Below are 22,005 nucleotides of genomic sequence, written 5' to 3'. Positions count from 1 at the left end.
GGAAAACTTACACAATGATTCTTGAGAATTGGTGTTTTGCTTATGACATTAGAATGTGCTGCTGTGGCAGCTTCAGCAATACGTTCTCACAACGTTGAGGTAAACTGCTCATCTAGGAGAATAACCTATTATTTAGTCACGTATTTATAAAGGTTAATGTTTGTATATGGAGCTTTGGTGGACCCTAGAGAAGCCTGAATTACTCTTTTCAAATGCTCTCTTGGTCCTGTATGGCTAACAGAGGGGTTTATCTGCAAATCCTTATATTTCCTTTACATGTGCTGTATCAAGTATTTCCTTAGTTAGTCACCTGAGCTGATTGAACAGATGTTCACCATCACAGAAGAAACCTTTGACCATTTTCATGTGTGTGTTGTAATGTTCCTGGTCTCTAACCACTACAGAACTCCCTGGCCTTGCTCTTTCATCCGGTGACTATCAAAACAGTGTCATGGCAACACCGGAGGATTCTGGAATCCCTCATGTGCCAGGGGGAGCACAGGCGAGCCCTCACATACATGCAGATGGCGAAGCCTTCGGTGTCCATGTCGAGCAGTAATGAAGTGAAGCTTCTCATCTCTGTACTGCTGTCCAACAGGTAAAGAAATTGATCCCACCTCTTTTGCATTCAAATATTTTCAAAGTTGGAGAGCAAACGTCTAAAACCCAGTGGTTTGGAGGCATGATGAATATTGTTTTACATCTCCAAAAATTGCCTGACAGGTGCATGGTGGAGGCTTGGGGTCTGTTGCAGCAACATGCCACTAAGTTAAACATCGAAGAGCTGTTAAAACACATGTATGAAACCTGCCTGGAGATGGGACTAATGGAAGACTTGCTGAAGCTGCCTTTCACAGACACTGAACAGGTAAGTGTGGACAAGAGAGAAAAGGTTCCTCATCTCTTGGAAAAGAGTTGGAGTCATAATGGATTTTTGAACTGTGTTATTTCTTATAGGAGTGTTTGGAGAAGTTTTTACAGACCAATGCTGGTGTCCAGGGTCAGGAGTTTCTTTTAGTCTACCATCTGCAGCGTGCCAACTATATCCCAGCACTACAGCTGAACCAGTCAATGAATGCTAATCTCATGGTAAGCAGACAAGTTCTGTCAAATGTGCAAGTGTCTGTTAGGTGTTGCTATCTGTGTGTGATAGTCCTCTGAGGAACAAGTAGATGTCTTTCCTGTCAGCCACTTTTATCATTCAGTTATTCCCAGACTTATGTTAGATATTGAATTATGCTAATGAGTGAAGCAGAGCAAGGTTCTGCAGAATGCCAGGACAGTTTGTACTTCAAGTTGTAGGTGCCGCTGTGATTTGGTTCTGCTTTCCACTTCGCTAAAAGTACCAGGTGAAATTGGTTTGTGCTGGTGGTTAGCTCTCGCTGCTCTTCTGTGCCATGGATAGGTTTTAAGAGAGCTGCAGAGGAGATCTGTTCGGGAATTAGAAACAGCACAGAGGCTTTTTTGCGTTGGACTTGTAGTAATGAATTAACTTTTTGCTTCTCATTCATCAGAATGATCGTGATCCTCGCTTGAGGGACAGAGCACTTGCCAGAAATTCTCTGCTAGAACAATATGGCAAGATCCTTCCTAGAGTTCAAAGGAAGCTGGCAGTAGAGAGAGCAAAGCCTTACCATTTACCTGCATCAGTCTCAAGAGAAGGTAATGTTTAAGGGGGCAAATATCACAGACGTTGAATCACTTTGATTACACAAGGCTGATTTTTTTTTTTCCCCCCCCCCCTCCCCCCTCAACTCTTGCTTTACAGTTGCAAGACCAAAGCCATTATCAGCAGTAATAAAACAAACTAATGCAGGAAATGTGCACACAAGAGCAACTTTCATCAGTAATGTATTGTCCAAAATTGAGGAGATAGGGGTAGCAAATGTGCAGAAACACGGTTCCTTCATATATGAGAGGTAAGCAGCCTTTTAACAAAGTTCAGTTCTGAGCTGCATGTTTGGAGAGAGAAAATACACTGAAATTGTGTTAGTGATTTGGGGGGAAGGTGCAGGTGAGTAAAGCTCTGTTTGGCTTCAGTGCACATACAATATATAACATTTAATAATCAATAGATCATATTTGGAGAGAGTCTTTCTGCTATTATATTCTAATGTATGCAAATACATGTATTTACTATGGTAAATGTATTTTCAGAACTTAAGATAGCTGGAACTGAAACTGGGATTCCCATCAAGTTCTGGGTGTATGAATTTTGATAGATGTGACTGTGATCAAACAATGACCTTTGACCCCTTCCTGCCCAGTTTCTGCCTTTTTCCCTTAAAACTGGGACAGAATGATAAAGAGCAGAAAAGAGGCTCACAGTTGTCAGATTCTTTTCCTGCAGGTGATAAGGACAAATAAACTAGATTTCTGGTATATTTGGACTTCAGGGGAACAAAAGTCCCTAACCTCTTCCTTTTAACCCTAGTCCTGGAGCTACAGCATCACCAGCTGTAACCTGTCCTGTCCCTGACACAGACCTGCACAACGCATTTGTTGGGACACCAGTGACAAACTTTTCACAGCGACGTTCCAGGTACAGCAGATCAACAGAAGGAATATTTCCAAAGGATGTTGCTTGTTGTATCTGCATCTGTGTGTGTGTGTGTGTAGATGTTTTCTGTGTCTGCAGTGTTCTGTTTGTGTATGGTTTTGTTTCTGTTAAAGAAAAGGTCAACATAAGGACACCACTAAGTGGAGAATTTGAAGCAGGCCCGAGAACTGGAATGTAAATGAATTTTCTTGTGGCATGGGAATGACATCACTGTGCAATTTCAACTTGGATTACTCTTGCTTCAGAGGCCCTGGCTGAGGAAAGTGAAGATGAAATGTAAAGAAATGATGTAAAAAGAAAATGCCCATCACTTGTTCATGGACTTGATGCATCATCTGAGCCATGAGGGGTTCATCTGTATTTCTTGTTGGTGGAATGAATGTTCACATTACAAGTCTTGTCAGCCTTCTTGACTGCAGCATGCTGTTTTTTCATTTATTTACTTATGTTCCTGTTTTAACTTGTGTATCCCAACAGATGGCTCCATTCAGGGGTTTGTCCTGTTCCTTCTTCTTCTGTGGCACAGGCTGGTAGCTGGCAGTCACCATGCAGAGCTTCTGCTTCCTTCAGAGCATCCAGTCCCCTGATACAGGGCTCAATCTCACAAAGGAATTTTTCCAGAGCATCAGAGCTGAATTTGCTAGAGACCCCTCTTGTGGTTAAGGTTTGTAATTTAAAAAAAAATAGTAACATTGCTTCCATGTCTTCACCAAATTGAGTGAAAGACAACTGAGTGATGTCAGTTTCTGTCCAGTGATGGCTTTCTGCAGTAATTGTAGTTATTTGTCTTTGTTAAACCATATTTCCATTTGCTACCATCCAACTCTTACCATGCAATGAAGTCACATTTGACCTGTCTTCTGAGTACTGTTCTTTTTGCCTTTGCCTGTCTGAACAAAATACTTGTGATCTCTCTGAATGATAATGTTTTTCTTATTATTAAGCTTTGTCCATAGCATTAAACTAGTTTCATTAACCTCCTTTTTTAATCCATTTCAATCATGTAATATGTGATTTGAGCTGTGGTAAGAAGACCTGAATGCTGCTAGATGAAGATATGTAGGTATTTTGACAGCAGTGCCACTTCATGTAGTGTAGTGCACAGACAGATTCATTAGCGAACTCTCACTGCAGCTTTACTGGTTGACATTTCACATGGCATTGTCTACAGTCATGGTATCTGGGGTAATATTTGAAGTTGTTGGCCTTTTAGAGTAACAGCGTAGAGCTTGCAAAACTTCCTGGGACAGAAGGGAATGCTGCAGACAACAAGGTGCCATATCCTTGTTTCTTCAGGAAAGGAATTTTTAAAACAATATTTTATGTTGATGTTAAAAAAAGAGAAGACAAAACCAACAGTGTCAGTTTTTATCACACAGGTTTTCATACCTCTAGAAAAAGAGCAGTGCAGAGGCAAAACTTGTTCTCTCTACTAGTAATACTTTCAATGAGTGCAGTCTTCTGTTTTGCAGGTTTAACTGGCTTTAAATTAAATGTTTTTGTTTCTTTTTATAGAGAGCTAAAGTTCTGGCCACATCTACTTCTGCTTTCCCTGGCTTTACTCCTCAGTCTATTCTCAGATCCAGCCTTCGCAATACACCCCTAGCAACTCCCTCTGCATCTCCTGGACGTTCAGTTACTCCTCCTCTACGAGCAAAGGAACCTAGAATATCTTTCAGAGAAGAGAACTCAAACACCAAATGGACTGTTGGGGTAAGCAAGGCTCCAGTCAGTGGTTTTTACTGTTATCAACTTTATACTCTGTGATTTTTTTTGTTTTGTGTTGTTTACCTATACTCTTCTTATTAGAAATTGAATTTGTAAAGCAGAATGACAGGCTTGAACCTGGTTAAAAAAGACCACGTTGGAACTTCTGTAATACCAGCTGCCTGCAGGACCAGATTCATATTAAATGGCCATACCGTTGGCAGTTTTTACTCAAGTGTTGTTACGTACTGTCATTGTTCCAAGCTGCTTGTTCAGCTTCCCGCTATACCTTTTCAAGCAGTGGTGTGGTGGGAAAGCAAGGAATATAGATTGAGCTTGTTTTTTGGGGGTTTTTTAAGTAAACATCTTGGAAAGCAACAAAAGCCGTGAGCTGCGTTTATTTTTGGTCTCTCTTTTTGCAAGGATGGATTTACTTAAATGATGGTGAAAGTAAACTGCTGATGGAGAGCTGCAGAGTTTTCTGTTTTCTGGACCTAAAGTTCTCATGTTTGCTTCTTGCCTGATACCAGGGATAGCGTTCACATAGTTGTCCAATGAAGGTGGTCCCTCTGAAAGTTGCCCCTGCTGCTATTCTTGTGTTCTGTCAGCTGGGTTCCCTGATGCAGCTTGTCATGAAGTTGCTGGAATAATGTACCTAAATCAGGGACAAAACTGAGGCATGTGCTATCATCTATGTGTAAGAGTTTTCTGTATATGTACTAACAAATTGTCATAATCTAGTTTTGTTATACTTGTTCTAAAATGCTACTCAGTTGTAAGTCTCTCCTATATGAAGTTCTTATTAATAATGTAGTGTGGCCAGGTTAATTTCTTTGTTCCATGCTACAGGCCTAGTGAACACTAAAGTGTTGCAGTAGTGCAGACAGTTGAAAAGGCAAGCATCAACAAAGAGAAATCTTGAGTTAAGATTTTAGGTGTGCAAAGCTCCCTCTTCTTGAAAACACAGTAGTGAACCCAATGAACAGCCTTGAGATGAAAGTATATGCAAGCACTTAAAATACCCACATCATCTTAATGGGTAAGCAAGGAAGCTCTATGAGCAGTCATTTAAACACAGCTTTATAAGCCAAGATAGTCCTGGAATGAGAATCAGTTTTGTAGCACCTTCCTTAAAGTGATACTTGTAAAACTTTAAATATAAGTAGATGGTTGTTAATTTCTTTCTTTTTTTATTGCTTTGACAAAAAGCATATGCATGTTATTGATAGTGAACTTTTTCTTTTCTTTTAAAAAAAAGGTGACGGAAGATAATAGAGCACTGTCTGAAGCTTCATCTGAGCTTCACCAGGGAATGGTGGTTGATGCTTGGTCCAAAAGTAGAGACAAACTAACTGTGGTGACTCTGAGCGATCCAGAGGAGGATTGTGCTGAAATGGGAGAGTCTTTGGAAAGCATCCCTGGAGATAGCCTGGAGAAAATGGATGTCAGCCAAGAAAACAGTAATGTCTCTGCCAGGTCAGACCAAACTACTTTGGAGTATCATGATGCAAAATCCCCTGGTAATTTTGAAGATGATATCATCTTCATAGCTACTCAACCAGCTACTTCTTTTATGGAAGAAACTGACGATTTCCAAGAATCGGAGAAGGAAGAGTACAGTGAAGTGGTTGAAGCTAAACCTGTCCAAATGGAACAACCAGATTCTCCAGAGCCAAGAGAAGAAGCTGGTGTGTTTTCTCCTATGATAACCTAAGTTTCTGAATTTAATTGTCTTCAAAAGGTGAAATGACTGATGAGTGCAGCAGTTAACAATGAGCATTCACACGTGTTCTAGGCACTTCCTTGTCCTAGGCTTTTAAAATAGCCACTGTGGTTTGAGTCCTTTTTTAGGTGTACTGGACATGATGAACGGACACTGCTTTTGGCTAACTTTTCTTGTGTGGAGTGGCAGCTGAGAGGCAGCAGGCATTTGTGGGTGTTTTGGGAGGGGGTTACAAGTTAAAAACTTAGGCTTCTGGTTATGCTTTAGGGGCACTTGTGTAGACTGCAGGCCAAGGGAGGTTATTCTCCAACTCTACTCTGCCCTGATGAGGCCTCATCTGGAGTACTGTGTCCAGTTCTGGGCTCCTCAGCTCAAAAGGGACAGAACTTCTGGAGAGAGTCCAGTGCAGGGCCACCAAGATTATCAGGGGACTGGAACATCTTTCATATGAGGAAAGACTGCGGGAACTGGGGCTGTTTAGTCTAGAGAAGAGGAGACTGAGGGGTGATCTTATTAACATTTAAAGATATCTAAATGGTGGGTGTCAGGAGGTTGGGACATCCCTCTTTTCTATAGTATAGAGTAGAGTCTATAGTATAGTAGGGGTTGTGGAGTCTCCTTCCTTGGAGGTCTTCAAGACCCACCTGGACATGTTCCTATGCAACCTGATCTAAGTGGACCTGTTTCTGCAGGGGAGTTGGACTAGATAATCTCTAAAGGTCCCTTCTATGATTCTATGAATTTTACAGCAAGTGCAGTGTATGGCATGCTTTGACCAGATAGATTTGGTTTTGTTTGTTTTGTTTTGTTTGTTTTTTCCTAACTATCTCATTAGTGCTGAATTGGATAGTTTTCTTCTGAAAGTGACTCTGCTTGTGCATCTGCTTCTCCTTACAGCTGTGCTTGCCCATTTTGCTGGGCCAACAGCTTATGCTACCTTTTCCAAACTTATTTCATCAGTTTGTTGGTAATTCAGTTTCATTGAACTCCTTCAGACCAGTCCAGCTGCTGCTTATGATATGTTTATATGAGCTGCTCTGCTGGCAGAGTAGGAGAGCTTATGAGCTGGTGAGCAGTGTTGAAGAGCTGGGAGTGAAATTAGCACAAGAAGGAGGGAGAAGATGTGTAAACACAGCTACAGTCAGTATTTGACAACAGAGCTTAGTCTGTTCAGCTCTTTTTAAAAAATATTTGCTACTTCCACAGGAATGCAAGTGCCAAGAGTTCTGTATCTGAGATCCTGAGACCATTCGTAGCTCTGTGTATGGCACAGCTGGGGCATCATATGCAGCCTGATTCAGCCCTGAGTCTGGAAGATCCTGGAGAGTGATTTGTTGCTACTGAGGTTTCTCCACTCCTTTTCTTTTGAAATAGCAGGAGCACCCAGATACAGACTCCATCTATGTGACTATAAAGTGTTTCTGATCAGAGAGATCAAAACAGTTGCCTGTCCTATTCTAGCTGTCTTGTATTTGGACAGGAAATCGGAGGTGCTTTTCTCTGCAAACAGTGATACCGTAGTGATCATTGAAGAGTAACCTTATAAAGAAATGGTCTCATTGCTTGACTATGGTACAGTCTTGTACTCTGGAACCGTTAGAGGACAGTCAGTATAGCTCTGATTCAACCTCAGCTAGGAGAATTATTGCAGTCCTGCACACTATCTGCAGAAGAAATTGCTGGATCTGGAGGAAAGCAGTCTATAGAGACAAAGAAGAGAAGGAAAGTGTTTCTAAAGTGGAACCTCTTGAGATAAAAGCAGGTTAGCAAGCAGTTGGCTTTCAAGACCATCAGTCAATTCCTAGAGAAAACAACACGGAAAGACTCAAAGTGTGTTCTTGTAGAAGTGGGGGAATAAAGTCAAAAAAGGAAAGCGGCACTGCTGGCACGAGGTGAATGTCCAAAGAGAACTAGGGAAACTTATGACTCAGTTTTGAGAAGGAGAGATGTTTTCTGAAGTGTTTCTCTATGAGGTCAATGCCATATATTGAGTTTGTTTCGTAAATTAAATATCAGTGGTTATCTTATTTTCTTGCTGGAAATTATGCATCAGATTTATTGTTTTACTGGAGAGCAGGATTCAGACCTTCTGTGCATTTGAAATCCTAGTAGCATTCTTTTGTTAAACCACTATTCTAGGGGAATTACAGAAAGGCTAGCTTTCAAATCATATGAGCATTTCCAAAGCAATGAAGTACAACTGGAAAGTCACCCATCTGTTTGTTTTTGTAGGATTGGTGGAAGAATCAAATGCTGAGCATCCTATCCTTCATGAGGATGGGAAGTTGGTGTTTAAAGCTGCAGAGGCTGCTACTTTTGGGACTGCTAGTGAAGGGTAAGTTTATCAAAGAGGTGTATCTTAGGGTTCATATAACATATAACTGCTGCCTTTCCTGTGTTTGATAACTGATTTTGACTTGCTTTTGGTTCTTTCCTGTGTTTTGAAAGATAATGGCTTTTCTATTCCTTTCTGCCTGTGAGTAGAACTAATTTGTCAGCAATAGGAGGCAATTTGAGCCTTTTTTTTCCAGTCACCTCAGACCCTAAAGTATGATATGATGATAAAGACTTCATTCAACAGCCTATATAAACCTTTTTTCAGTTGGGAGGGTTCCTAAGCAGCTACTGTGATGTAAACAGAAGCCCTGCTTTTGTCTAAAAATGACACCTGAGTTTCCTGTGACTTCAGCAGATTTATTTTGGAATTTAGATACTTGATGGTAATATTTTAGACAATTTCTTTTTTCTGTGTGTGCTCAATGAACATCTCTTGGTCTATGGAAAGGGAAGTAATTTTCTCACCCAGTACTTTAAAATCTGCATCTGCTTAGCTGCATCAGCATGTTAGGAATGAAAAAACCCTTAGTTTCAAGTGATAACTTACCCTGCCACAAAGTTTTGTGCATTTTGTTCTTGACCTCCAATAGAGCAGTTGCACTTTTTCTGCAGAAGTCAAGTAATATACTTAATACACTCAGTTATGTTGTTCCCTAATGTTAGATAGCTAAGAAGAATATTAAGTACTTGAATCACTTCCGAAAGTGAGTCAGGAATATGAATGCAAATAGTGTTGGTAAAGTAATTTCTCGTATGGTTTCTGTTTTGAAAACTGAAGATGTTATGGCGAGAAAGTAATTTGTAAAGCACTTCAAGGTTTATTTTGACACTTGCTGATGAATTTCTCTCTTTCTGTTCATGAAGTGAAACAAACGACCAGGAAACCAATATGTCCTCTTCATCAGAAGCAGCAGCCACGCCAGTTGCAATAAATGTCCAGCTTTCCGAATCCCCAGAGGCAGAGAGAAAATGTAGGTATAGCATGTTGGAGATGTAGCGTGAGTTAAAGTAGCTGAGCTCCTGGAGCAAAGTGTGTCATATGCCATAGCACTACAAGTGTCACAGATGAAAGCAGCGCTAGCATGTTACTGCTGACAACTGACTGGTTGAAACTGTGGAGAGCATACCCTTGTCAAAGAAAGTCCTTGGAGAAGTGCTTATTGAGAAGCTGCTCTTCTTGATACAGATATTGAGAAAAGGGGTAGAATGTAAAACGTTAGGAGGAGAGATCAGTATTTATGTTAATGTTGTACACCATTACTACTTTGTATGCTGTGGGATCTACTGCTTGAATTCATCTTTTAAAAGATGATACCTCCTTGGTGTTCAGGTTGTGAAGAGTGAGTAGCTATCACTGCACCTTTCCAGCAATCCTTTCATTTGTTGTGCTTTTTCTCTATGAACTTTTTTTTTTGTTGTGATTCTGCCTCCTTTACCAGATAGTTGTCATGCAAAAGCACCATGCAGAGGCATGGGGAAGCAAACAAGGGAATTAATTCCCCACTTCCCAGAAGTGGGCAGATGCTCAGCCATCACCAGGACAGCAGAGCTCTGTCACTTGTAATGGTTACATGGGAAGGCAAACACCATCACTCCAAGCATCTTCTCCTTCCTCCAGCTTTATATGCTGAGCGTGACATCCTATGGTATAGAATGTGCTTTTGGTCAGTTGGGGTCAGCTGTCGTGGCTGTGTCCCCTCCTTGTCCCCCCCCCAGCCCACTCACTGATGGGGTGGTGTGAGTAGCAGAAAAGGCTTTGATGCTATGTCAGTAGTAACAGAAACAGCCCTGTGTTATCAACACTGTTCTCAGCACAAATCCTAAACATAGCCCCAGGCCATCTGTTAGGAAGAAAATTAACTCTACCCCAGACACAACCAGCACAATAGTTTTGCCTTCTGATTTTTGAAGAAAACCCAATAAGGGTGGCCAGATGAAGAACTACATTGTTAGCTCCTGCTCCCTCTGCTGCTACTTGTTGCTTAAACTTGTATTCTTTCTATAGCATTTAAGTTAAAAGGATATAAATCTCTTCCAGCTGTGATAAGTATTCTGGACAGTGAGGAGGTACTCAGTACTTGTGCAGAAAATCACACCGAGGGTAAGAGTGAACCAGAAGAACATGACCTAGAATCAGCTGAAGTTGAAGAAAACATTCCTTTTCCACAGAAAGAAATTACTGTTTCTAACAATCTTCCTAAACCTGAGGAAGTTAATGTAAGTAAACTGTTTTCCCATTTTCTACAGAATAGCAAACACTTTGCAAATCAAAGCACTCCTATCTCACTAACAAGAAGGTACCCAAAAAGGTCTCTGTTTCTTTAGCTGTTTAACACAAGTTAAACCGTTGTTATGTAAGGACAGATACATTTTTCTCCTCTGAGTTTTCTGAACCTATAACACAGAATGAAACTTGTTCAAATGTAGGCCTTTGAGAACTGTAATAGTGCAACAAAAAAAATCTATTCATTCGTGAACCATGCATTCATTTCATTGAGTAGAACTGAAGCATTTGTTAGTTGACTTGAAAAGCAAGCAACTTTAAAGACAGTAAGAAAAGTTGAGAAGTGCAGCTTTTCAATACTTGGGGGCCATTTATCAAATGACAAGATGACTTGGGAACCAAACTCATTTTCAGAATGATTTAGATGCTTAGATCCTTTACACTTTGTTCCTTAAGAGAATAAACAGACTTCCCAGCAATGAGTTAATTTCAGTGTCAAAATATTTCCAGCTACCTAAAATGTTTTGGAGTTGTGGGGTTTTTTTGTAAAAACATTAGTTTTTAATGTCTAAACTTTGTAAAATACAAGTGTTAAAAGGTTGTTCACATGCACTGAATATTAGAACTAGAGATTTTCCATCTATCCCAGGTTTTTCCCTGTTATTCTTACTTCTGCTGGCCTAATGAGCTATGTGGATTCATTGTGGATGTCTTCTAAGTACCATATAGAGCCTACTGTTCATTTCTGTAGGATTATTCTCATAGGAATTAATAATAGAGTGAAATGTGAATTGAAATGTAGGTGTATCAAAGACTGGTTTTAGGTAACGGAAAATGCTTTTCAGCATTCCAGGTTTCAGATTAAGTTAAATAGTCAGTTACTTAAGTTCATCATAGCTTTGGGATTTGGGACAACACTGTAGAGATGAGGATTATAGACTTGGGAATACATAAATCACTTGTGGGAATAAGTGAAAAAATTGCGATGAAAAGGAGGAAGCGGGTACATGAGATGGTCACAGAGCTTCTGCACTCATTCATTTAGCAGTACAGTTAATGTTTTTCTGCTTTCATTGTAAGTAGTTCTTACTGATTTATAGGTAGACATCCCTTTTTGACTTGTTTGCCTTCAGGGAGTTTAAGACAGACTATGTTCTGCTTTTTTGCTTGTAGGTTTGTAAGCATAAGGCAAACATTTATGCAGACTCATGGTTCCTCAAATATAATTTTGAATTGTAGAATCATAGAATGGTAGGGGTTGGAAGGTACCTTTAGAGATCATCTAGTCTAACCGCCTGCAGAAGCAGGTTCACCTAGATCAGATCGCATAGGAACATGTCCAGGCGGGTCTTGAAGACCTCCAAGGAAGGAGCCTCCACAACCCCTCTGGGCAGCCTGTTCCACTGCTCCGTCACTCTCACGGTGAAATATTTTTTTCTTATGTTTAAATGGAACTTTTTGTGTTCCAGCTTCATCCCATTACCCTTTGTCCTGTTACTATCTACTATAGTAAAGAGGGATGTCCCAACCTCCTGACACTCACCCTTTAGATATTTATAAATGTTTATAAGATCATCCCTCAGTCTCCTCTTCTCCAGACTAAACAGCCCCAGTTCCCGCAGCCTCTCCTCTTATGAAAGATGTTCTATACCCTTGATCATCTTGGTGGCCCTGCACTGGACTCTCTCTAGCAGTTCCCTGTCCCTCTTGAGCTGAGGAGCCCAGAACTGGACGCAGGACTCCAGATGAGGCCTCACCAGGGCAGAGTAGAGAGGGAGAAGAACCTCCCTTGACCTGCTGGCCACACTCTTCTTGATGCATCCCAGAATGCCATTGGCCTTCTTGGCCACGAGGGCACATTCCTGGCTCATGTTTAGTTTATTATCAGTCAGGACTCACAGGTCTCTCTCTGCAGAGCTGCTCTTCAGCAGTTCGACCCCCAGCCTGTACTGATGCATGGGGTTGTCCTTCCCAGATGCAGGACTCTGCACTTGTCCTTATTGAACCTCATGAGGTTCCTCCCTGCCCAACTCTAAGACGGTCGAGATCCTGCTGAATAGCAGCACAGCCTTCTGGGGAATCAGCCAGTCCTCCCAGTTTGGTGTCATCAGCGAACTTGCTGAGGGTACACTCTGTTCCCTCATCCAGGTTGTTGATGAAGATGTTGAACAAGACTGGCCCCAGAATCAATCCATGTGGAACTCCACTGGCCACAGGCCTCCAACTCGACTCTGTGCCATTGATCCCCACCCTCTGGTCTCTGTCATTCAGCCGGCTCTCGATCCACCTCATGTCCACTCATCCAAGCCACACTGCCTGAGCTTTCTGATGAGGATGCTGTGGGAGACAGTGTCAAAAGCCTTGCCGAAGTCAAGGTAGAAGCATGGCATGTTGCTCTAATATGATGCCTCGTCAAGTTTTGACAAAGCAGGAGGCAAGAAAGGAGGTTTTGTGGAGACTCCTGTTGAGAGGCTTCTTGCTTCTCCTGTCATTAGCCAGCACTGTAACTTAGAAGGGTGGGCAAAGGTCTTGACACATTGATTAAATTATCTTGACTATTTTAGTCATTTGAAATATGTAACAGATACTACTGTTATTCTCAACATAAAAGCTTGAGTATCTCATGTAGGTTTAGAGGGAACGAATAATTGCTCAGTATAGGCAGCTACACAACATGAGATGGAGATATTTAGAATGTGTATGTTGTCTCAATGAAAGGGATTCCCTCAGGTGCTGTGTTGCATTGTTGACTGTGATCCCTGACCTGTGCTTACCTGACCATGTGTTGTGTTCACAACTATCACGACCGAAAAGTTAAACTTTGGGGACATAATTGTATTTTACCTTGTTAGATGTAGAGTCAGTTACTCTGGGTGGATTTGTAATTGCTGCAGTGTGTTGATTACTGCCAGTTGTGTGTATGGCCCCTATTTTAAAACTCCCTTTGTTCATGGGTGGTGGCAGTGACTAGTCATGAACAGAAGTATCGGAAATGGAGCATGTAATTGCATACTCTGTCCCTTAAACGCAGAAACTTTTCTCTGTAGTAGAGAGTAACACTGTATATTTGTAACATGGTCCTCTGGCAGGAAAGGCAGCATTTTGCTGTCCTCAGTTTCATTTAGCTCAGTTTGAAGCTATGTGTGGTAATTATAAATGCATTAACAGATGTTTTTTAACTTCAGGTTATTGAAGATGGCACGATTAAGGCACAAACCTCAGAAGAAGCACCTGAAACATCACCATATAGTGAACTACATCCATCAGGCAGTCTTCAATACAGCTATGATACTATAGAGCAGCGGTTTGCCTATGATTTGCCCGATATTAAAGATGATGAATGTGATGCAGCTGAAGGAGATGGGGAGCTTTTTCTATCTCAGAGTAATTTTACTTTAGTTTTGGAAGGAGAAGAAGGTGAAGCGGAGATGGGAGACCCTACATTAGTAGATACTTCTAAAGCAGCTGGCACAACAACAGAGGAGAAACCTGTGAACAATCTAGGAAATACTGACAACGAAGAACATGTTACCAACTCAGTGTCCACTGTAACTAGTGACCAGGAGTCTCAAAATATTGCAGAGTCACTCCCATATGTGCCTGAACCCATTAAGGCAGCTATTGCTGAGAATTTACTGGATGTAATCAAAGACACTAGAAGTAAAGAATTTACATCTGAAATTGTAGAACAATCTATTAATGAAACAATAGGTAACAAGGTAACTAGATTCAGGAAGGCGAAAACTTCCCTAACAACTGTGCCAGAAGGTTTAGAAGATGAAACCAGCAGCCATGAAGTAGAGCCTGTCATCACTCCTAGAACACGCACAAGGAGGCAGCTGAGTAGAACTTCAAGTACTCCCTCGTCAGGCACTGAGCAACTACTTAAGAGGGAGAAACCGGTTCTGTTAGGACTGTCCCCTAGGAGAAGTACGAGGCGAACAAAAGAAGTGTCTGAGACTTCTAGTTTTCCAACAGAAGAAAATGCTCTAGGTGAGCAAATAGCTGTGATGCCTGTTACTCCTAGGAGAGGTAGGAAGCCTAAAGCAACTAATTTAGAAAAAGTAGAGAGCAGCCATTCTAATAGACAAACATTGTCCGTCAGTATGAAGCCCACAGCTGTTACACCAAGAAGAGGGTTAAGGAGAGCAAAGGAAGCTGCATCTGAACTCTTGGAAGAGTTGAATGAGGAAACTTGCCTTGCTGAAGGTAGCATTACTGTCTGTGCTACTTCCAAAAGGACTAGAGGAGGAAAGAGTGAGGCGAGAGACCAAGAAACCAACCAGAGCAACACTGATCATAAGATAAAAATGGCAGTCAGCCCCAGCAGAAGTGCAAGAAAACTGAAAAGCATTCATTCACAACTTACTGAAAACATTGTCAAGGATCAAGAGGTGCAGCCTGGTGATCAACTCCTTTCACCTGTGCCAACTAAAAGAGGCAGAAGAAGAAAGATGAGTTCATCAGAAGTTTCAGAAAAGTATGACCTTGATCTGTCTAAATCATCACTTCCTCCAACAGAATTTAAACTTCCGGTCACTCCTAGAAGAAGTGCTAGGAAGGGGCCACAAAAGCTCTTGGCAGACCCAGAACCTACATCTACTCAGGAAGACTTACGTTTGGGTGAGAAACTGGAAAGCCTTGCTACTCCTAGGAGAAGAACAAGAGTTAAACCAGAAGGAAAGGATTCTCGTGAGCAAACACCTGCTCAGCCAATGACGAAATTGATCACGCCACAGGCTACAGTAAGGACTGGGCGTCGGGGCAGAAAGAAGAAGTTAGTATTGGAGGAGAGCACAGGGGAGGAGGACTCCCCCCATGGACCTGGGGGCAGCCCTTTGCTGCTTGAAGGCATCAACCCATCAGGGCATGATGAAACATCAAGAACTTCAACAGAACATCTTACAAGAACCAGATTCCGCAGTATTGCCACACATCAGAAACTTGATGTTGAAGAAAATGAATCCTTCCTCTTCTCTCCTCCTCTTTCAAAGCTGGCAAAGAAATTTAAAGGTGGGTGTGCTGTGTTTATAGACAAAATAGGGCATGTTGCTGTTTTGTAAAACACAGAAAACATTGTGAGGGTGGCTTTAGTATTCTAAAGACTGGAACCATGCCAAATAAGAAATTTGGAAGGAGACAGTTCATGTTTTTTCTGTACTCTACATGACTGGCGGGCTAGTTATGGTGGAAACAGAGGAGGAGGCTGATCTGAGTGGAACGAAAATGGAATTGAATTTTTTATCATGGGCTTAACTGCTACCAGTTTTGAAAACTGAAGAATATCTGTTAATCTGTTCGCCATCCCTTTGCCTCCAACACAGAAGGAAAGGAGACATGCTTCCAAATTCTGTGCAGTGTTTAACTTAAAATGAGCTACATCTTGCAACAAACTCTGCAGCTTTTTCATGGGCATATGCTTTATTAGTGAAGTTAGTTCACATAGTGTTGCTTCTATTAGAATACATGATAAGTTTTTTTGAGATGTATAAGGGCTGTTGATGCCTCTTGAGAAGAATATCTATGATTATGTAAGTCAAATCACTACACTGCCCTATTTATGTTTTTTGCAATTTACTGTAAAAGAATGAATTCCAAGAGGCAGTTACCAGGGGAAGAAAATACCTCTGTGTTAAGTGTTTATAAACCTGATTGGACCTTTTATTTCAGGAAACTGTTGTGCTTTTGATTATCAGCTGTAATTTGATGTCACTGTCCTTTATGTATAATGTATGTGCATGTTAACAACACTTTGTCATTTTAGCTGGAAAAGCAGATGATCCTGTGCACCTTAAGGACTTAGATCCGGACTTGTCTTCTCAGTTTGTCTTTTCACCCCCTCTTTTGAGATCAAGGAGAAAAAATGCATCTAGCATTTCCCGAGTTGTGGAAGAACCAGTAAGTATAAACTCTGGTTGTCTTACGTTCTTTAATTTTTGCCCTGTGCTGCTTTTTCAGATCATACTCTGCAGTGTCTTTCCTTTTTCCTTGAAGGTACGTCTTAAAAGAGAGCTTTACATCAATCATCTAAACATTTTCCTTAATATTAACTAAGCTAAAAAACCCAATTTTGAATCTAGCTAAGCCAAGAATTAGTAAGTACCGCTTTGCCTTTCTTTAAACTTACTCAGTGCATTATCTGTTAATTTCAGAATATAAATTTTCAGGATGATACAATTATTTAGATGGAAGATTTGGGTTTTTTTGGAGAGAAACTAATGCTTTTGGAAAAAACTTTGCTATGACTTCTTTGTGGAAGAGAAGCACTCATTTGTGTTTTGTAGAAGTAGACTTGTGCATGAGTAACGGTTTTGTTGCCTTAACATAGGAGCTTCCAGCTAAAGAGGAAGAGGATAACAAATCCATAGAGTCTGTGGGAAAGCAGAAGTTGAAGAGAGGTAGAAGTGCAAAATCCAGAATGAAGAAAGCAAGCAAGTATTGCAATCTTTTATTGTGGTAGCAATTCATCTGTTTGCCACCTACCTTCCTCCTCCTCGCTTGGCTGTGCAGTTCTGCCAGGACTTGATGAGCTTCTTCAGCTTGCTGGTCTAATGGGCACCCTTTTCCCCACTTATGGTTTGGTTTCCCAGGGAAAAGAGAAGAGGGAGGGGATAGAAAAGGGCAAGTAGGTACTGACTACTCTTTGCAGTGCTGGCATGCTCTTACATTCATTGTCTTACTCCACCTTATGAAGAAACCACACTCTTAGGATCTTTATTTCTCCATACAAGGCAGCAGGGGGTCAGACAATGAGTAGAGAAAAATTCTTCCTTCTGGACATGTTTTCTGGTTCCTTCTGGAGAACGTTTGAGGAGTTTTGCCTCCTAGGAGTTGGGTTGAAGGGCTCTCAAAGGTCATATAAATAGTGACTGAGAATGGTTCATGGGACAGTCAAGAAATGAAAGCAAAGGAAGACTCCTTATGAACCTTTCCTGCCTTGATCCTATCTACAAAGAAGCCCATAAGTAATTCTTTGGCGTAGATTTTGTAATATACTGTTAATAATACAAAGATCAGTTTGATACTTCGTTTTCTTTTCAGAACCACAAGAAAAGAAGGTTCTTGGTCCCCTCCACCAGTGGAAATAAAATTCATCTCTCCTTTTGGAACTCCAGTGGAGGGAACACAAAGCAAGCAGAAGGAACCCACAGACTTGACAGAGAAGACTCTCCGGAAGAACAAAAAAAGATTATCTCATTTTCCAAAACCAGTTGTGCGCCGGAAGATGCTGTAACTGTTTTTTACATTTTTATGTACACCACTGTTTGTAAAGTCATCCAAATTGTGAGGATTAGTAAAAAGGAAAAAAAACTAATTTGGAAGAGATAATTTATATAAATTATTGTAAAATTTCATAAACAAATGGTCTTCAATAAGTAACTCCATGTGGAGTGTGATTTCCTTAGTCAGTGCAGTTTTCTATTTTATATTAAGACTTCATACATTTATATAATATGTAAATACAGCTTATTTTAGGAATGTTAAATAAAAATGTATACTTCACAATATGCATACTGTGTGACAGCTTTTTGAGGGAGTAGTGGGTTGAATGGCCTGAATTGCCCAGAAACTTTAATGTTGGTTTGCAAGAGTTCTTGACCCTCAAAAGCGAGGCCAAAAGCTTTTTAAGCTTTTTTAAAGTTTTCTTAGAATTCCTATAATGAGTAAACATTTAAAGCATACTAGTTTTAAATTTTGTAAATTACGTTTGACCTTCTGGCACAATTACTTGGGCTCACAGTACAAACTGGTAACTCCTTATGTTCACGGTTACTTTGTACTATATTGAAGTCCGAATGTAAACAGTTGTATTTTAAGCTGTGCAATGTTTTTTTTGTATTTGTCTTAGACCTTGGGGAAGCTGCTCTTTAGTTCATAAAACTAGATCACACCTCAGATGTTTCACTATTTTTTACAATTTGTTGTCAGAGAAGCATTAGCTGTATAGAGGGTGTGATGCTTAGAATAGCATATCCGATTTGAAGGGATATTACTCACATACTTTGGCATTTGAACCAAACCTATTTTCCTAAGGTTAATAGAAATGCTACCATAATTTAAATAAAGACTGTCTGTGAACATATTTTGCAATATTTGAAGCCTACATATCACATCATTGAAAACCTGATGGTAAAGCTAACATAATAGCCTGAAAAAGGTACAAAAGGGTACAGAAATCTTATTTACAAGTCATATTTTTTAATAATTATTTCATTAATACTGTTGGGTTATGGAGTAGATGTCCCTATAAAGCTTCAGTTTGTAAAAATAAACTGAGAAACCTATTCTTTTAAAAGGAAACATGAAAGTACTATTTTGATGTGCAGTCTTTTAGACAATTATTTTTATGTATGTTAATTTATATATGGATGCAACTTTGAAGACTACAGAATGGTGGAACCTGACATTAAACTTTTCCATTAGTAAAAACTACTCCAGTTACTCTAAGAAATAATTTATTGGTGCAATAATAGCTGGTACGTAGTGGGTGAATGTATTAAGAAGAGACTAAGCTTGTAAAAGACGTTTCTTCTGGGACCATGATTTTTCCATCTCAGAACAGGTCATTCTAAAAAAGCAGCTGCATGCACTTGGATATTTTTCTCTTTCAGAGTATTCAGGACTGAATGAAAGCTTAAAAAAAAAAGCCAAAAGTTGACAGTGTGAAAGTGGCAGCATGAGTGAGATCTTTGAGTTAGGTTAGTAATTATTTCCTCTGAATATTTTGTACTTGAACTACAGTATAAATATGGTTAATCTATGAGGGGTCAATATATGATCAAATATGAGGTGGGAAGGTTAAGCAATATTTTTTCTTTAATTCACAATGTACAGAAATGCAGTGAATAGCTCAGAAAATTGAGTAAAAGATCAAACTTTCAAAACTGGAATTTAAAATGGATGTCAAATCTGAATATGTGTTTTGTGTGGTGCACAAGAGTATTATGAAATGCTCCAATTCATGATCAAGTAGAATTGCTAGTGAGGATTGCCTAATAGGGTTTTGATGTTTGTTACTTATACTTACAGTATGATGTTTTCTGGTGTCATAATCAATTACAGCAAAGAAAACATGATATTAGCTAAATTTTTTTAATAATAGATAGTATTTTTCAGCTTCCTTATTTTATAACCAACCCAGATGAATTATCTTCTTTTGCCAGTGCTTTGGAGGGAAAAAAAACCCAAGCAATAGTAATACCAAGAAGGTTGGTATGAGACTTATTAACTTCCTAAATTCTTATAATCATCTAGTCAACTTTAAAGGAGTTTGAATGAAAGTATATGTTAAAAAGGTTTCGTCTTTTTTTTTTAAATTTCTTGAGTTCCTTTGAGGCCATGCATAGTCCTTGAGTGATGATTATTTTCCTCTGAGAGCAGTTTAAAATGAATAGGAGTGTAACTAGGAATGGGATTTCAGAAAGCTTGAAGCACATGGAAGGAAGTGGAAGCCAAACCAGGCACTGAGTGACCTGGGAAGAGGAAAAGCAGCTAGCCAACACTGTCAAGGTGGCACCTCAAGGATAGGAAAAAGTAAGATTTTACTTGAGTGGTTTTTGTTTAGACTTGCTACAAGTGAAGGACCCATAGAATGAAAAAGATCATTTCAACATGGATGGGAAAGCTCCCATGTATGAACAGTGCTTCTGAGCAGTGAGGATGAATGGCGAAGGAGCCTGCCTTTAGAAGATTTAACATGTCTTGGGCATGAGTCGGTGAAAAGGCTATGAGTCTTAACAGAATTACAGGTGTTTGCCCCTGTATCCAAGAGAAAGATAATAATTGTGGTGCCAGAGAAGAGCATGAGGGGCCTGTGAAAGAAAGAAGGGTGATGCTTTGTGGTGGTGGATGCATTGCAGAAAGAAGGCTTGGGGGCACAGAGCAGCAATTCTCTTGCAGGCAAGTTGTGCATTTCCTAGGAGCTACTCGATACAGTTCCCTAAACAGCAATTCTGAAGGTTTTTCTGTAGGAAAATTAAATGCTTGAGAGGTGTGTGGTTTTCTCCCCCCACCCCCGCAAAGAGTTTTGATGCATTTGCATTGATCTAATATTAGATGGCTAAAAGCTGGGGCTAAATTGTGCATCTGTGCCTTTGGGGCTTTAACCCCAGAGCAAATCCTGCTGGAGGGCTGACTGCCTGGAGGTAGCAGACTTGACTTTCAGAGAGAATAAAAATAGGTGCAGTGGCAGATTTTACTTCTAGGAAAAACACATTGTAGGAGATATTAGTGGAGGGAGAATTAATAAGTTGAAGAGCTATTGTTAGATGGGAATATGTAAAGGAAAGAAATGTTTCAGTAGAAGTGATTCCCGAGTTACGTCTGAGAGTTAACACAAATACTCATAATTAAGGCTCTTTTTTTTTTTTCTTCAAGTGTTTAGAAACCAAGGCTGACAAAAGTATGAGTTCCAGGTTACATTATGAAGGAGAATTAAAACAAAACTATTTTGCTTTTGATAGCCACTTGGTGCTTAAAGAGTTAACTGGTTCATGACTTAGTTTATTGGCCTTAACATTTGTAGGTGCTCAGTGTGCAAATAGGGCCGCAGAGAACTAAGTAGTTTAACCCCCCATCAAAACTTCATGTCATGGAAGACTGCTCTCAGGATTGTCAGTGCAATAAATGTGTTTGCTGGCATTTCATCAGTTCCCATGTCACTAATAATAAATAGCCTAGTTGTCGATTTCTGGTGAGGAAAACAACCAAGCTACAGGCAGAAGCCAATCCTTAATTTCTCATGAGCTGGTAGGCAACGCTTCTAACTTTTTAGTCTAGGCCAATTTGAAAATATAATGAAATAATAGACTTTCAAGTTATAAGACAGCATTTGTTTCTTGTTTGTACTTTGTCTTCTGTGCAAAACTTGCTGGTTTCCATTCCAAGAATGCTTTTTTTAACTGAAGTAGTCAAGTTAATGAGTCTCTTTGAGATAAATGGAGTCACGTGGAGATAAATGTTACCATGGTTCCTTTTGAATTAAAGTTACTGCTAAAATGAAATGCATTTTCCAAAGCGCTGGGCTGTATGGATGACCAATATGTAGATAGAGGACAAAATGCAAGTCCTGCTTCCCAAAGTGTCTGCTTGCTTGGCCTAGACTGTGCATCACCTGGCACGGTTCAAGAGCAGGCTTCTACAGCACTCAGTGGTGTGGTGCGTGTTACTGTTGAACTTGGTGTGAATCTAGACTGAAACAGGAATTATTAGTGAATAGCTGATGGCTTGTTTTTTGATACTACACTTGTAACTCTAATACACGGAGAGAGAGGGCTACAGGAAGTATGTGTGTGATTTCTCTAGACACCAACAGCACCAGCAGAACCCTCCAGGGCACAGGGGAACCTTCACTTTTGATCTGGCCTATGGGTCTCCTCCTGACTTCCTAAAGGAGGAGAATGGCATTAGTTGGGCAGACCAGGTAAGATTTTATTCAAAGACCAACTAAAACTG

General features: G+C 40.2%; 1 protein-coding gene across 3 annotated transcripts in view; it reads left to right on the top strand.

The window, feature by feature from the left end:
- The window catches only part of AHCTF1 (AT-hook containing transcription factor 1), a 47,858-nt gene extending 28,906 nt beyond the window's left edge, over positions 1–18,952 (top strand). For 2 of the 3 annotated variants that reach the window (XM_061991099.1, XM_061991098.1), the window contains 16 exons: positions 405–598; positions 724–868; positions 958–1,089; positions 1,515–1,662; positions 1,769–1,919; positions 2,435–2,542; positions 3,038–3,224; positions 4,076–4,273; positions 5,526–5,955; positions 8,223–8,325; positions 9,192–9,298; positions 10,366–10,544; positions 13,737–15,564; positions 16,316–16,449; positions 16,880–16,986; positions 17,593–18,952. In XM_061991099.1, the coding sequence (XP_061847083.1) occupies positions 405–598; positions 724–868; positions 958–1,089; positions 1,515–1,662; positions 1,769–1,919; positions 2,435–2,542; positions 3,038–3,224; positions 4,076–4,273; positions 5,526–5,955; positions 8,223–8,325; positions 9,192–9,298; positions 10,366–10,544; positions 13,737–15,564; positions 16,316–16,449; positions 16,880–16,986; positions 17,593–17,785 (4,344 nt within the window). In that variant the 3' untranslated portion in view covers positions 17,786–18,952. The remainder of the gene's footprint in view (positions 1–404; positions 599–723; positions 869–957; positions 1,090–1,514; positions 1,663–1,768; positions 1,920–2,434; positions 2,543–3,037; positions 3,225–4,075; positions 4,274–5,525; positions 5,956–8,222; positions 8,326–9,191; positions 9,299–10,365; positions 10,545–13,736; positions 15,565–16,315; positions 16,450–16,879; positions 16,987–17,592) is intronic. The other variant, XM_061991100.1, reaches the window with a different exon arrangement.
- Positions 18,953–22,005: the final 3,053 nt, after the last annotated feature.

Source organism: Colius striatus, chromosome 2 (genome assembly GCF_028858725.1).
Source record: "Colius striatus isolate bColStr4 chromosome 2, bColStr4.1.hap1, whole genome shotgun sequence".
NCBI lineage: Eukaryota > Metazoa > Chordata > Aves > Coliiformes > Coliidae > Colius > Colius striatus.
The sequence above is the reverse complement of the archived record's forward strand: the minus strand, read 5'-3'. Positions and strand labels throughout refer to the sequence as shown.